The sequence below is a fragment of the Muntiacus reevesi genome, chromosome 19 (assembly GCF_963930625.1).
Source record: "Muntiacus reevesi chromosome 19, mMunRee1.1, whole genome shotgun sequence".
Taxonomy (NCBI): Eukaryota; Metazoa; Chordata; class Mammalia; order Artiodactyla; family Cervidae; genus Muntiacus; species Muntiacus reevesi.
This window is the reverse complement of record NC_089267.1, coordinates 27,175,500-27,190,462: the sequence shown is the minus strand read 5'-3', so window position 1 is coordinate 27,190,462 and position 14,963 is coordinate 27,175,500. Positions and strand designations below refer to the sequence as shown.

Genomic DNA, 14,963 nt, shown 5'->3' with positions numbered 1-14,963 from the left:
GCAGAAGAGGTCAAAAAAGAAACAATGAAAATAAGGTATCACATTTTTGAAATGTACCAAAAGCAATGTTTAGAAGAAACCTACAGTTTCAAGTGGCTATGTTAGATAAAAATAATCAATGACCAGAGCTTTCATCTTAAGTTACTAAATGAGCAAATTATAGCTAAAATAGGCAGAAAAAACAAATGATAAAGATAAACCCATGAAATAAAAAACAGGAAAGAAGTCAGTGACTCTAGTTTTAGAAGACCATTATAATTTAGAAACCTATAGTCAGACTGATCAGGATAAAAAAATAGCAAGAAAGTGAACACACAAATCATCAAAACCAGAAATATGAGAGAAGACATTGAGTCTGTGAGCATCAAAGGATTATAAAAGAAAACTATGAGTGATTTTATTCAATAATTCAACAGCTTAGATAAAACAGGTAAACTCTATGAAAAATCCAAACTACCAAAAATCATTTGATGAGAAATATATAAGATGAATGGTCCTGTAACTATTCAAGAAATTGAATTTGTAGTTAAAAACCTTCAGAGGCATAAGTAGCTTCACTAGTGAATTCCATTAAACATTTAAAGAATAAATCAAACCAACTCTACCCAAATTCTTCCGGAAAACTAAAGAGGCAAAAAACTGATACAAAATCCAAAGATATCACAAGGAAACAACATACTGATATCCTTTATGAACATTACAAAAAAAAACAAAACCAAAAAACCCTAATATCCTGTCAAGTCAATAATACAAAAAGTATACAAAGATCTGTTTCATTTTCACAAATGAGAGTGGAAACCATGACTCCATCCTAAAGAAAAGAAAAAAGCAAAGTGACTCAAAAAATCAACAGTTCTTCTAGGATCCGTAAGTTAGGTGAGGTCACAGGGTAAGTCACTGCCCCCAAGACTGAAAGACAAACAGGAAAATACAGGGAATCATCGCTTATTAGTGTCCACAAGTGGAAACTGATTTGGGAACTAGTGTGTAGGAAGGAAATCCTGAAAGATAATCGAAGAACTGCTGGAGCCTCAACATGGACAAGTCTGAGAGTTAAAAAAAAAAAAAAAAAAAACCAGGAAAATCCAGTTAAAGGGCCCTGCAAATTTGTGAATTTTACTACTAGTTCAATCAGGTTCTCAGAGTAAACATGAGAAAAAAATTCCTTCCAGCTTCTTGTAGGAAAGAATATATTAAAAAAATATATTAGAACACTCTTCTCTGAACACCTGACCTCAAGAGAAACTAGTTAAATAGAGTAGTCTAACTTATTTAACTAGAGGATAAATAACCTAGGGGAAGAGAAATACTAAACTCTACCTTATTCAAGCCATTCTCTCCCATTTAAAGGGGGAGGGAGAGGAGGCTGAGGAACATGTAGGAAGTTCACAATCCAGAGGCATAAGCTTACTAAAAGACTAAAATCTAATCAGAGAATAATGGAGTGTTTCTCTTTCACCCACACCTCACCAGGACACAATCAAGTTCCTTTTTCCTGGTACACAGTGTCTGGCTATCAGGAAAATTACTGACATTACAAAAGGCAAAAAACACAATTTGAAGAGACAGAGCAAGCATCAAAACCAGACAAAGCAGAGATGTTAGATTTATCAAACCAAAAATATAAAACAACTATAATATGTTAAGGGTTCTAATGAATAAAGTAGACAGCATACATGAAGCAGAAATGAAAATCCTTAAAAAAAAAATAAGCTAGAAACAAAAAACAGTAGCAGAAATGAAAAATGCAGACATGGTTGAGGAAATAATTTCCTCAATAATTTCTGAGCTTAAGGCTGTATCAATAGAAATTTCCCAAACTGAAAAGCCAAGAGAGTAAAGACTGACATTCAGTTCAACAGAATATCCAAGAATTGTGAGGTAACTGCAAATGGTAAAACATAATGTGAATATCACAAGGAAAAGAAATGTTTTTTAAATGACAGACTTCCCCCAAATTAACAGACATACACAGCCCACCCTCCACAAAAAAAACAACCAACAACAAAACCCCTACATCTAGACAAATCGCTTTGAAGCAACAGAAAATACAAAATTCTAAAGAAGCCAGAGGAAAAACACCTTACCTACAGAGAAACAAAGGACAAATTATTGATATATTCAAGTTTTCCTCAGACACCATGCAAACAAGAGTGAAGTGAAATATTTTAGTGCTGAGAGGGAACAACCCAACCTATAGTTCTGTACTCTGCAAATTATCCTTCAAAAGAAGAAATACTTTCTCAAATAAAATGGAATTTATTGCCAAACTCTAGACTTGCTTGCAAGAAATGCTCAAAATTCTCTAGAGGAGGAAAATAATATAATTCAGAAACTCTACATATAAAACTACTTTTATAAATAAAAGTACAATTAAGACTTACTTTTCTTATTCTTAGTTGAGCTAACTTGTTTGCTCAAAATAAACAATGTATTGTTATATATGCACATTTTATGTTATGCCTAGACACATACTTCTATATACATGTGTGTATACACATAGGTGTGTGTGTGTATTTAATGAATGGCAGTAATGTAGAAGGGACAGGAGACAGGAATTAGGATTGTTTTCCTATTATAAGGTATTAATACTAGCCATAAAGTGGTATAGCATTATACAAAAGTGTGTAGTATCATAGTATGCTGTTACTTCAAAGTGGATAAGCTATAAATGTGTATTTCAAATTCTAGAGTGCTACAGGCTGAAAATCATATGACGAAAATCTAATGCACAAGGTGATGATATTATGAGATAGGGCCTTTGGGAAGAATTAGGTCAAAAAGGCAGAGCCCTCATGAATGAGAAAAGTGCTCCCATAAAGGAGGCAGAGAGAGATCCTCACCTCTTCAACTATATGAGGACACATCAAGAAGCTGGCAGTCTGCAACCCTGAAGAGGGCCTTCACCAGATACAAAAGATGGCCTGCGGGCACCCTAATCTTGGACTGCCAGCCTCCAGCACCGTGAGAAACAAAGTCCTGTTGTTCACATGCCACCCACCCTGCAGGATTGTTACAGTAGCCCAAATGGACTAATAAAGTGGGCAACAACTGAAAAACAGGTAAATAACACTTTATAAAAATTAAAAGATGTTTAACGGATATGCTAAGAAGGGAGAGAAAACGGAATCATATACAATGCTTACTTTAAACACCCTCCTTCCCCAACACACAACAGGAAAAATAGAAAACAGTAACAAATATGGTAAGTAATAGTCCAAATCTATCAATAATCACCTTGGAGATCACAGGCCTAAATTTATTCAATTAAAAGACAGACTGAAAGAGTGTTCAAAAAACAAGACCCAATTATACTGTCTACAAGAAACTCACTTTAAAGACACACAGAAGAAAAGTAAATCGAAGGGGGAAAAAATACAACCTGTGAACACTAAATGACAGTAAGTGTAGCTGCATTAGTTTCAGGTAGAACAGACTTCAAAACAAGGAAAGATATCTGTGATAAAGAAAGACATTACATAATGATAAAGGGATCCAATTCTCCAAGAAGATCTTAACAATTCTTAATATGTATGCACCTGATGACAAAGCATCAAACTGTGAATGCAAAAACTGGTAAAACTGCAAGCAGAAACAGATGACTGCACTGTCACAGTTAGAGAGACTGTCAGTATCTCTCTCAGAAATGGACAGACTGAGCTAGACGACAATCATTAAGAACAGCTGAACTCAACACCACCAATCAAATGGATACCTGACATCTATAGACTACCCAATAACCAGAGAACACACATTCTTCTCCAAGAGGACATGGAATATTAACCAAAACCACACTGTTGACAACAAAACACTATCTAACTTGAAAGAGCACTGACCGGCTCTCAGACTACAAATCAACTAGAAATCAATAGCAAAATGGTAAGTGGAAAATCCCCAAATTCTTAAAAACTTATTACAAAGTTTTAAGTTTTAAAACTTAAAACAAATTCTTAAAACTTATCTAAAATAAACACAGAAGTCAAAGAAGTCTCAAGAGAAATTTTTAAAAATCTGAATTAAAGTAACACAATTTATAGAAACTTATGGGATGTAGTGAAAGCAGTGCTTCTAGGCAAATTTACAGCACTGAATGCATTTACCAGAAAAGAAAATCTAAAATCAATCATTTAAGCTTCCATTTTAGGAAACTAGAAAAAGAAATGCAAACTAAACTCAAAGTAAACAGAAGAACTAGACTAGACACCAATGCAATCAAAGACAAAAAATAGAAGACCAATGAAAACAAAACATGGTTCTTTGATCAATAAAATCAAAAGCCCCCAACCAGGCTAACTAACAAAAAAAGATAACACAAATTACTAATGTTAGAAATGAAAGAGAGGATGTCAGTGTAGGTCCTGTGGACATGAAGAGGATAATGAAAGAATACTATGACAATTCTATGCCCACAAATTTGAGAACCTACATAAATGGGCAAAATTCTTGAAAGATACAAGCTGCTAAAACTCACACACAAGAAACAGACAATTTGAATAGACCTCTATTAAAGAAACTTAATCAGCAATTAACAGCCTTCCAAAATAGCACTAGGCACAGGCAGGTTCGCTGGTGAATTTTACTAAATATTTAAGAAACAATTACATCAATTCTCTACAATCTCAGAGAACATAAGTAGAGGGAATACTTTCTAACTTATTCTATAAAATAAGCATCATTCTAATAAAACCTGACAAACACATTATAATAAAAGATTAACCTTTCTCATGAATAAAGGCATAAATTCTCAACAAGATATTAGCAAATTAAATCCAACAATGTAGGAAAAAGAATTACACACCACAACCAGTAGGATTTGTCCCAAAAGGCAAGACTGGCTCACATTCAAAAATGAATTAACGTAATCCATCACATCAAGATAAAAATTATATGATCACATTTTGGATACATACAATGAATTTGACAAAACCCAATACTCAGTCACAGGCTTCCCTGACAGCTCAGATGGTAAAGAATCCGCCTGCAACGCAGGAGACCCTGGTTTGATTCCTGGGTCAGGAAGATCCCCTGGAGAAGGGATAGGCTCCCCACTCCAGTATTCTTGGGCTTCCTTGGTGGCTCAGCTGGTAAAGATCTGCCTGCACTGCAGGAGACCTGGGTTCGATCCCTGGGTTGAGAAGACTCCCTAGAGAAGGGAAAGGCTACCCACTCCAGTGTTCGGGCCTGGAGAATTCCATGGACTGTATAGTCCACGGGGTCGCAGAGAGTTGGACATGACTAAGCAACTTTCACTTTCAGTACTCATTCACAATAAAAATTCTCAATAAACTAGGAATAGAGGATAACTTTCTCAACTTGGTAAAGAATATCAAAACACCTACAGCCAAAGTCACAGTGACTTGTGAGAAACTGGGAGTAAAAACTTGGAAGCTAATGAGATGTCCTTTAGGAGGTAAATGGATAAATAAACGATGATACATTAAGACAGTGGAATATAAGTCAGTGGAAAGAAGAAATGAGTCATTAAGCTCTGAAAAGACATGGAGAAACCTTAAACAGATACTACTAACTGAAAGAAACCCATCTGAACAGGTTACATACATGCATATATCTACAGTCACAGCTGTATGACATTCTGAAGAGGATGAAACTATGCAGACAGCAAAAAGATCAGCAGTGGGGAGCTGGTGGAGGGATGAACTGGCAAAGTACAGAGAGAATTTTCAGGGCAGTGAAACTACTTTGTATGCTACTATAATGGTGGACACGTCATTATATATTTGTCCAAATCCATAGAAGGCCCAACACTAACAATGAACTCACGTAAATTACAGACTCTGGGAAATGATGATGTGTTAGTGTAGGCTCAGTAACTGTAACAAACGCACCTCTCTGGTGGGGAATGTTTGCAACAAGGGAGGCTATGCATGTCTGCACACAGGGCATAGATGGGAAATCTCTATCTTCCTCTCAATTTTTCTGTGAAGCTAAAACTGGTTTCTAAAAATAGTTTTAAAAAAGCATACAAAAGGTTAATACACTGTAATCAAGTGGGGGTGAGCTGGGAGAAAGCAAATTTGGTTAAGCTTTTGAAATTCAATAAAATTAATTTAACATATTAACAGACTGAAGAAAATTACCACCAGGGCCATCTCAAAGAATGCAAAAAAGTAATTTGAAAAATTCAATACCCATTCATTATAAAAGAAATTTAAAAACTCACCTAGAGCCAGACATGCTGGAGTGTGAGGTCAAGTGGGCCTTAGGAAGCACTACTAAGGACAAAGTGGTGGTGATGGAACTCCAGCTGAGCTGTTTCCTACCCTAAAAGACGATGTGGTCAAAGTGCTGCGCTCAATCTGCCGGCAAATTTGGAAAACTCAGCAGTGGCCACAGGACTGGAAAAGGTCAGTTTTCATTCCAATCCCAAAAAAAGGCAATGCCAAAGAATGTTCAAACTACCGCACAATTGTACTCATCTCACATTATACCAAGGGCATGCTCAAAATCCTCCAAACTAGGCTTCAACAGTACATGAACTGAGAACTTCCAGATGTACAAGCTAGATTTAGAAAAGGCAGAGATCAAATGGCCAACATCTGCTGGGTCACAGAAAAAGCAAGAGAATTTCTGACAAACATTTCCTGCTCCACTGACTACACTAAAGCCTTTGACTGTGTGGATCCCTACAAACTGGACAATTCTTAAAGAGATGGGAATACCAAACCACCTTACCTGCCTCCTGAGAAATCTGTATGCATGTCAAGAAGCAACAGTTACAACCAGACATGGAACAACGGACTGTTTCAAATTGGGAAGAAGTGTGTCAAGGCTATATATTGTCACCCTGCTTATTTAACTTATATGCAGATTACACCATGTGAAATGCTGGGCTGGATGAAACACAAGCTGGAATCAAAACTGCAGGGAGAAATATCAATAACCTCAGATATGCAGATGACTCCATCCTTAGGGCAGAAAGCAAAGAGGAACTAAAGAGTCTCTTGAAGGTGAAAGGAGAGAGTGAAAAAGCAAGTTTAAAACTTAACATTCAAAAAACGAAGATCATGGCATCCAGTCTTATCACTTCGTGGCAAATAGGTGGAGACACAATGGAAACAGTGAGAGACTTTATTTTCTTGGACTCCAAAATCATTGTGGACAGTGACCACAGCCATGAAATTAAAAGATGATTGCTCTCTGGAAGAAAAGCAATGACAAACCTAGACAGCATATTAAAAAGCAAGACATCACTTTGCCAACAAAGGTCCATATAGTCAAAGCTATGGTTTTTCCAGTAGTCACGTACAGATCAGAGTTGGACCATTAAGAAAGCTGAATATCCAAGATCTGACGTTTTCAAACTGTATTGTTGGAGAAGACTCTTGAGAGTCCCTGGGACTGCAAGGCGACCAAACCAGTCAATCCTAAAAGAAATCAGTCCTGAATGTTCACTGGAAGGACTGATGCTGAAGCTGAAGCTCCAACACTCTGGCCACCTGATTTGAAGAGCTGCCTCACTGGAGTGGACCCTTATGCTGGGAAAGGCTGAAGGCAGGAGGAGAAGGGGATGACAGAGGATGAAAGGGCATTACTGAGATGGTGAAGGACAGGAAAGCCTGGTGTGCTGCAGTCCATGGGGTCACAAAGAGTCAGACATGACTGAGCAACTGAAGAACAAACTTTCAGCAAACAAATAGAATATCCTCGACTTGAGGATACCCTTAACTATCTTGTAGATGCTTTGATAAAAGGCATTTTATCAAAAAATAAAGGCAAGAAAAATAAAGAAAAGTACATACTTTGAAAAGGAAAAGATAAAGCTGCTTTCCTTCACACATAATTGTCAACATGAAAAATCCCGAAGAACTTACAAAATGCTTACTAGAACTACAAGAAAGTTTAATAAGCTCACAGGACACAAGGTCAGTATACACATATCAATTATACTTCTGCATACTAACAACAAACAACTGGAAAGTGAAACTAAACAAAAATACTTATTTATAAAACGAGTAAATATACACCAGCTTTCAAACGATGAAAATTTAAAAAAAAACACTGAAAAAAGAAATCAAAGATTTTTAAAAATGGCATGAGAAACTCAGAGAAGGCAATGGCACCCCACTCCACTACTCTTGCCTGGAAAATCCTATGGATGGAGGAGCCTGGAAGGCGGCAGTCCATGGGGTCACTAAGAGTTGGACACCACTCAGCAACTTCACTTTCACTTTCCACTTTCAAGCACTGGAGAAGGAAATGGCAACCCACTCCAGTGTTCTTGCCTGGAGAATCCCAGGGACGGGGGAGCCTGGTGGGCTGCCGTCTATGGGGTCGCATAGACTCGGACACGACTGAAGCGACTTAGCAGCAGCATGATAAACTGAGCTCACGGATTGGAAGACTCCTCATTAAGGTAACAATTCTTTCTAAACTGACTTATAAATTTAACCCAAGCCCAATCACAATTCCAGCAAGTGTTTGGTAGCAACAAACTACCTGCTTCCAAAACTTTCAGGGAAAGGCAAAAGGACTAGAATAGCTCAAAGAATGTTGAAAGAGTTGGAAGAACCACACTGCTTGATTTCAAGACTAACTTAAAAGCAGCAGTAATCAAACTACGGTAATTTACGCAAAACTGTGGACACAAAAGAACAACAGAGCTAAGAAAAACAAGTCTGGTAAATGGCTTTTGATAAAAGTGCCAAAGAAGATCAATATAGAAAGAAAAATCACCTCTACTCTTTTAAAGACATTATGAGAATGAAAACACAAGCCACAGACTTTAAGAAAATATTTGCTGGTGGGATAAAAAACTAGTATGACCATCTTGGAGATAAAGTTGGCAATTTCTTATAAGTCAAATGTACATTTACCATATGATTTAGTGATCCCACTGCAAGATATATATATATATATATATATATATATATATTTCCATTTATTTTTATTAGAGGCTAATTACTTTACAATATTGTAGTGGGTTTTGTCATACATTGACATGAATCAGCCATGGATTAACATGTGTTCCCCATGCCGTTCCCCCCTCCCACCCTTGATCCCTCTGGGTCTTCCCAGTGCACCAGGCCCGAGCACTTGTCTCATGTATCCCACCTGGGCTGGTGATCTGTTTCACCATAGATAATATACATGTTTTGATGCTGTTCTCTCGAAACATCCCACCCTCGCCTTCTCCCAGCGTCCAAAAGTCTGTTCTGTACATCTGTGCCTCTTTTTCTGTTTTGCAAAAAGGGTTATCGTTACCATCTTTCAAAATTCCATATATATGTGTTAGTATGCTGTATTGGTCTTTATCTTTCTGGCTTACTTTACTCTGTATAATGGGCTCCAGTTTCATCCATCTCATTAGAACTGATTCAAATGAATCCTTTTTAATGGCTGAGTAATATTCCATGGTGTATATGTACCACAGCTTCCTTATCCATTCGTCTGCTGATGGGCATCAAGGTTGCTTCCATGTCCTGGCTATTATAAACAGTGCTGCGATGAACACTGGGGTGCACGTATCTCCTTCAGATCTGGTTTCCTCAGTGTGTATGCCCAGAAGTGGGATTGCTGGGTCATATGGCAGTTCTATTTCCAGTTTTTTAAGAAATCGCCACACTGTTCTCCATAGCGGCTGTACTAGTTTGCATTCCCACCAACAGTGTAAGAGAGTTCCCTTTTCTCCACACCCTCTCCAGCATTTATTACTTGTAGACTTTTGGATAGCAGCCATTCTGACTGGCGTGTAATGGTGCCTCATTGTGGTTTTGATTTGCATTTCTCTGATAATGAGTGATGTTGAGCAGCTTTTCATGTGTTTGTTAGTCATCTGTATGTCTTCTTTGGAGAAATGTCTGTTTAGTTCTTTGGCCCATTTTTTGATTGGATCATTTATTTTACTGGAATTGAACTGCAGGAGTTGCTTGTATATTTTTGAGATTAATCCTTTGTCTGTTGCTTCGTTTGCTATTATTTTCTCCCAATCTGAGGGCTGTCTTTTCACCTTGCTTATAGTTTCCTTTGTTGTGCAAAAGCTTTTAAGTTTAATTAGGTCCCATTTGTTTATTTTTAGGTAAACAAAATAAGAAGTTATAGACATACAAGACAAACTTTATAGGAACACTAACAGTTACTTCATTTCCAAAATCTGGAAATGCCCCTCAGTTGTTGAGTGGATAGACAAGCTGTTGTAATCCAAGCAATGGAATACTACGTTAACAATAAAAAGGAAGAAATTACTAATAGACACCATAGTAAATTAAATCAACTAAAGAAAAATGACAGAAAACAGGAAAAATATTATGGAAGAAAAAAGAAGGCAACATAATACGAAATGAACTCATGTCTTTAAAATGGAGAATCCTCTAAATAAGTGTAACAAAAAGGACATTCAAAGATACAGTAAGAATTTCCTTGAAGAAATAAATCTGTATCTTCATAAAAACCCACTATTTTCTAGAAGAATAAAAAGTGATAAAAGATTTAAAGTCAGAAATATTTGGTTAATTTTAAAGATAAATACAACTCTTCAGACACCCAGGCAGAAGAGACAGCCCAACTGTGTATGAGACGTTTTAAAAGGAAATGGCTACCAGGGCAGGGTAAGCCAGCACATAATCCACAGAAATATCTCAGATCCTGAAAGAAACGGATGTATTATTATACCAGTCCACCATGTTTCTCAAGAAAGCAAGAGGCATTTTTAAATATGAAAAAATTCACGGATTTCAATATCCATGAATTCTTTTGGAAGAAATCTATTAGATGATCAAATCTGATCAATTATGAGATGATACATAAAAAAAGAAACAAAACTGAGAGAAGCTATGGTTTAAAAAAAAAAAAAGAATGCTCAGAACTATGAATCCCCTTAAGAGTACAACAGTGGTTTTCCATCAGAATCACCGCTGAGAATAGTAAACCACAATGCTGGGACCCAGTCAGCATTTCCAGTAAGTTTAATCCAGGATATACTTTAAGAATGACTGGTTTAGTTCTAAGATTAAACAACTGAGGGAATTATGGTTATAAAACAAAACAGTCATATAAAAAATAATACAAAGAAATTCTAGTTAAAGTTGGCAAACTGAATATATAAATTATTTTCGAAACACCAATAAAATGAAAAATAAAAGATTTTTAACCAAAGGAATAAAATTAAAAGGTAAACAAACCAAAAAATCAGAATAATACTGAGTTAACAGGTCAGAAAGTTAAATTCTAAATCATCAAAGGAAAAAAGTTAAGCAATAAAATTTGTACAGGATCATCAAACAGATCAGGAATAGGCGGTACCACATACCTTCATAAGAGAAGTTGAAGGCAGAGGTGAAAATAAAATGATTAGTTGAATTCACTTTTTTTAAAGTGCAGCTGAGACCCTTAGATTTCATTTCATTTCTTATACTGACCAATTGAAAAGGATAAGGCAGGATGTTTCAACTATAGCAATATTGATATCTGGGGCCAAATAAGTCTCTACTGTTGAGGGCTATCCTGTGTATTGTAAAACATTTAGCAGTATTCCTGGCTTCTACCCACTTGACGCTATTAGCACCTTATCCCAAGTTGTGACAATGAAAAACATCTGCAGGTATTGTCCAATGTTCCCTGGGGGACAGCTGAAAACTACTGCTCTAGAAACATCTCTTGAGATAACGCTTTCAGAACCTCTCCTGATGAAGTGTTTAACATTCAGCAATTCCTTTACTTTTACATTCTTCTGTTAAATTCAGAAAAAATTAATTCTGTTTAAAAATATATGTTCAGCACGCTACCACTCCTTAAAAAGGTATTTCTGTCTATTCATCCATGTGTATGCATGCATTGAGAGAGAAGAAATGTGGTGGGATTTTGTTGGTGACATTTACATTTTGAACTCTGCATGGCTTGGCTATTTATATCAACTATGAATCATTTCTACAAAATCAAGTCATTGTACTAAAAAATAAAAATCTAGCAAGAGACTGCACAAAACTAGCAGTCAAGAATCACAAGCTTCTTCTCAATTACTAAACATCTTGGGCAAAAAAATGATAGTTATTTTGTACAAAATATAGTGATTCAAAAAGTCAACGCTACTCACTAGCATCATTTTAAGACTGGGGTGGGGAAAGCACTTAAGTAAGCATCAACTGCTGGTGATGCTGTAGTTAGAGGATTAGGTGGCAGTCCACCTATGTTTATAAAAATGCTTAATCACCAATCAGATAGATAGCCATGCTTAAACCAGGGATTATGATCAATCTAATTCTAGACCACTAAATAGCAAAAACACAAAACAAAGAAACCCACAAAATGAAATTTAAAAAATTAACACTCCAAACTCTGTGATATACAGTAGTATCACAAGTAATTTTTTACACTTTTTCCATAGTTCAGACATTTTCTACTGTTTTCCAAAACAAACAAAAAAATCTTTGTAAAAATTGATTAAGTCTAAAGAAACCTGAGCAAAGAAAAGAATGAGGTTCATTTTCATTCTGGCTTAACTGATCTAAGTTAACGACCTGAATACTTTTGAATATCTGACTAAATTTCAATGTGTCAAAACCTCTAAGTAAATGAGCATATTGACTGTTAAGACCGTGGAAGAAAGGGATTTGTAAAATACAAGGCATATTCTCTTTTAATCTCTATTGAACTGCACTAAAACTGAACAATTCAAAAATAATGAGAGATACCAGGAAACAAAGGGGAAAAAATAACCAGAATTGCCTAGAACCACCTAGCCTCTCTAACCATCAGAGACCTAATTACTGGAAGGTAAGAAAGTGTCTCCTTATTACCATCTTTCCAATGCACCTTAATATTAACAGTAAGTAAAAGGCTGTGTCTGTAGAAGTGTGACTAAGGAGAAGGAGAACTAAGTTGTAAAAATTTTAATACGAATGTAATTTTTCCCACATTGTTCACTAAAACGATTTAAAACATGTTTTTATTAATCCCCCAAATCTATTTTTAACCATAATCGTCCTCGAGGCAAAAAAGACTGATCATCACAGGTCTAGAAATTGAAAACAAAATGGAAAACGTGTATCCCTCCTTTTAAATCTTTACTATATAAAGAACATGCCCATTTGCTAACTGGACAAAATCAGACTTTACAAATAGAATTACACAACATCTCACCTCCCTCAATTAAAACAATTCTATAATAATCATTTTGCAATACATTAAGTTTATTACCCTAATTATGCCTCTTATAAGATACTTAATGATTTCAAGTAGATTCTCTACTTTCTTACTGAGATAAAAATATACCAGCTTTGAAAGAAAGAAAAACATACCAGTTTTCCACGCCCAGCTACAAGAAGAAAAAAAACTGCGTGTGTGTGTGTGTGTGTGTGTGTGTGTAAAATCAAGACAATGACCTGGGTTGGAGTACCCTCTATGTAGTATTTTACTAAAATTTAACATTTACAGTTCAAGCTACATTGAAAACTTTTTAAAAAGAGATATGCAAAAACAACAGAAATGCTACCTAATGTATATAATGGGAGTCATCTGGGAAGTCAGACAAGCAACTGTTAGAAACAGAATTTAGAAATCATAGGTTAAAGAACTAAAATTTGAACCCAAATATCTCGCCCCATATTACAAATACCTTTATTAACTGTAAAGTCAAGTTTTGTCTATTGGGGGACGGGGGAGTGTTTATATCAAATTCAAATTTATTTGTACCACCCGAATCAAAAAATCCTGCCACTATAATGAAGAATGGTTTCACTCTAACAACGCTATCTAATCAAAATGCAACGTACACCAAATTAAAAGTGGTGTCGAATTACACAAGCATCTTTCTGTCAAAAAACAGATATCTCATATCACAGAACTGACCAGTTTTTTCACTTATTTGAGAAATACATCATTTTCTCCTATCATTAAGCTCGAGGACTCACTCCCAGAGTTGGGGCTGTTTAAAAAGCATGTTACTGTATCAGTATTACTGCCGAGCTGCCCCACATATCCGTCATTTAACTGCAGTCTGCGCGACAGAACAAAGAGGCCTCCGGGAATGGCACTGCTGCAGTCTGAGGTCGCTGGGAGGAGATGACGAGAAGAGAGGGGGTACTCCGCAAAACGAAGCGGCCTAAGACCTTTGTAGGAAGGGCCCAGGCAGACATAAGACATAAAGCACAAAAAGGGACCTGGAAGAATAGGGAATAGCCTTCATAAAAAGCGGGTGGGGGAGGAAAAACGACTAGCTCTCAGCTTGGAATCTCCCATCCGGGTCATTCACTCATGTTCACTGCTCCTCGTGGCGACCCGGGTCGGCTCTTCTAAAGGCTCAGAGCCGCCAAGCTGTGTCGGAGTGGCCAAGGGAGATAAGGAGAAAACGGGAAAGGCCGGCCTCCCTGTTGGGTGGGGTAACACGGTCCCGCCGGGCCTCACCCAGGCCTGCTCGGGGGCTTTTCTTTCATCTCTCACGCTAGCACCCCTCAGGCCGCTAACAACCAACTTACCCAGCTCGCCATGGAGCACAGCCCCAAGACGCTCCCCATCTCCACAACGTCGCAGGAGTAGCGTATGCCAACAAAATGGAGACAGCAGCTCCCCTCGCCTTTCCCAGCTTATTTACTAACTACAACCCACTTCCGGCGCAGAGCCCACCCCGCCCCTCAGCTTGCGTCACTTCCTTCGCGGCCTGGGCCGGGAAGGGGAGGGCATCGTGCTGGGTGGCGCACGCGCGGCCCTGGGTTCCAAGCCTCTGTCGTTCGGCTATAGGTCTTCTAATTCAGGTGGCAAAAAGCGTCTTGTTTTTCCACTTGCGCATCTTTTTCCCCCAACTTACGTTCTCAATTTATTCCTGAAGCCCACTTATTCCTACTTATTTGGGTGCTTCCAATTCTATCACTGTTTGCGGCTGTAACATTTTAATTTCTTGTGCTGTTAAGATGTTACAAGAAGTTTGCACATTTAAAATTTGTAAATTAGTTAAAACTTACGAATAACAACGCAAACATGTTATGGATTTTATTGAATATCACGAGCTGTTG

At 37.2% G+C, this 14,963-nt stretch overlaps 1 protein-coding gene across 1 annotated transcript in view; it reads right to left on the bottom strand.

Annotated features, from left to right (window-relative positions):
* SERINC1 (serine incorporator 1) overlaps window positions 1–14,569 on the bottom strand; it is a 35,510-nt gene extending 20,941 nt beyond the window's left edge. The window contains exon 1 of the mRNA XM_065911309.1: window positions 14,430–14,569. Coding sequence (XP_065767381.1) covers window positions 14,430–14,468 — 39 coding nt within the window. The 5' untranslated portion in view covers window positions 14,469–14,569. The remainder of the gene's footprint in view (window positions 1–14,429) is intronic.
* Between the last annotated feature and the right edge of the window lie 394 nt (window positions 14,570–14,963).